At 43.6% G+C, this 1,979-nt stretch overlaps 1 protein-coding gene across 1 annotated transcript; it reads right to left on the minus strand.

The window, feature by feature from the left end:
* Window positions 1-4: 4 nt before the first annotated feature.
* Window positions 5-1,932, minus strand: LOC121310431 (the record flags this gene model as incomplete). The annotated part of the gene is made up of 8 exons (XM_041243609.1): window positions 1,804-1,932; window positions 1,516-1,596; window positions 1,266-1,436; window positions 1,029-1,125; window positions 728-948; window positions 495-645; window positions 194-402; window positions 5-118 (listed from the first exon to the last, which is right to left on the minus strand). Coding segments are annotated over exons 1-8 (1,137 nt in total), but the record flags the coding sequence as incomplete, so codon positions are not given.
* Between the last annotated feature and the right edge of the window lie 47 nt (window positions 1,933-1,979).

Consider the following 1,979-nt stretch of genomic DNA (forward strand, 5'->3'; position numbering starts at 1 on the left):
TGATATCTTTCACAGAGGCTTGCACTTCAGCAGGATAGGTAAAAGGCTTGTTCTCTGGCACAATATTCAGCAAGTAGGTCAGGGGTAGAATATAAGTTCTGGTGTCTGGAGGAGTTACCTGCAAGACAATAACTATGTAAGGAGGGGACACACACACAGCCTGTTAAACCTGAGAAACAAAAATAAAGGTTACCTCTTTCTTTACATTGGGGTCCACAAATGGCACCTGGAGCGTGTAGGTCTTGGATCCATTGGGAAAGACGTGCTCCTGGATATTATACCCTTTCAGATTGGCTTCTGGCACAGTCAAAGTCTCAAGTCCAAATGTAATGTCGACAAGATCCACATCAGGCAGGAATATCCCCAGGGTCACATTGAACACTCGGTCTTTAGGAACAGTGTCTGAAAGGCACGTTCGGATCAAGTGGAAAAGACAGTCAACAAGCCCAATGTATTTGGTACACCAGTCCTGCAAAGACATTTTAAACACTTACTGTTTATGACAAAAGGTGGCCTAGGCATCAAAGGAGTGGTTATTGGGTGAAGTATAGTGTGCTTGGTCTTCTCAGTCACATCCTGCCAGGTATGCTCCAGCATTGGAGCAATAGAATAAGAAATCGCATAGGTGTTGTTCAAGACATCACTCTGGAAAGATGAAAGCTAGAATAAGCTTAGATTGAACTTGGTCATTCCAACACATTAGTGAAAAATCTAAGCTTGTACAGACCTTATAATATCCACCATCTGCGCCCACTGGAATTTTAACCGTGATTAGCTCAGGACCCACATCCAGTACATATCTTCTATTACTAACTGTTGCCGGGTCAAGCTTGCGCCCATCAATTCCCATTTGAACACTGAGGCTAGTAAGTGGTGCTGTAGGAACAAGGGGAGGTATGACACGGGGAACTTTCCATGCAATCATCTCCTCTGTGAATGATGTACCATCTGAAAGTGCAAAGAGAAGAGGGCGATGACAAAGCAATACAATTGCAATTCCAAGAGGCCTCCCAGACAAGCCTTCTCACCAGTAGGGCATGCAATTGCAGTGTCCACCATCAAGACCATCCATCTTTGCTTATAGAAGGTAGTTGACCTTAGGACTGCCATTGGTACAGTTTGGATCTGTTGGAGAGAGAGAGAGAGAGAGAGAGAGAGAGAGAGAGAGAGAGAGATAGAGAGAGAGAGAGAGAGAGAGAAATGTTCCTGATGGGGATGCAAGTATGTTTGAGAAAAGAATAAAAGCAAGACCTGGCCACACTCACTAGCTGAGGCTGAGTTTCTGTTGCATTGTAGGCAGCTCTTAGCATAACTCTGGTTGGGGTAGTGTTTATTCCATAACCACTCAACATGGCCTGAGCAACAGTCATCTCTTTCTTTTTATTTTGTGCCAGATGAAACACTACTTGCCAGATTGCATTGTCAGCAGCAGTTGCCTAGGAGGGAGGGCAGACAATACAGTTAGTCCTAGGTCAGCAGTATTCATTTAAGAAGCAGTGTTTAAATTAGGATTACCTCAGGATATATGTTAACCCAGTCAGGCTCATCTTGAGCAACGTTTGGGTCAATAAGTGGTATGCCTCGTCTCACGGAAACCTAAAAAACAAAAGAGGGTAGAGACACAGACCAGGTCATTGCTTAGTTCACACTGTATGGGTTCAATCTAGCTAGTCAGAACTATTGTTGGAGAATCAAAAGGGAAGTTTTGGCCTTCAGGAATGGAACCAACTTCTTTAGCAACAAAGGGTTCAGGGATGATATTGTAGGCCAAGAGTTCTGAGCAATGTACAATTTTATAATTACCTCCATGTAGTTTCTTTCACATAGAATTTCCCTTGCTGCCCATTGAGAATAAACACAAGTCACAGTTTGTGCATAGGAGGAAGCCGAGGACATATCACCATTGGGAGAAACGCGGATTAGTACAGAGAGGCGGTAGGTCTCATCATTCTTAAAATGAAAAGACAGTGTTAGACTGT

The sequence above is a fragment of the Polyodon spathula genome, unplaced genomic scaffold, assembly GCF_017654505.1.
Source record: "Polyodon spathula isolate WHYD16114869_AA unplaced genomic scaffold, ASM1765450v1 scaffolds_2159, whole genome shotgun sequence".
NCBI lineage: Eukaryota > Metazoa > Chordata > Actinopteri > Acipenseriformes > Polyodontidae > Polyodon > Polyodon spathula.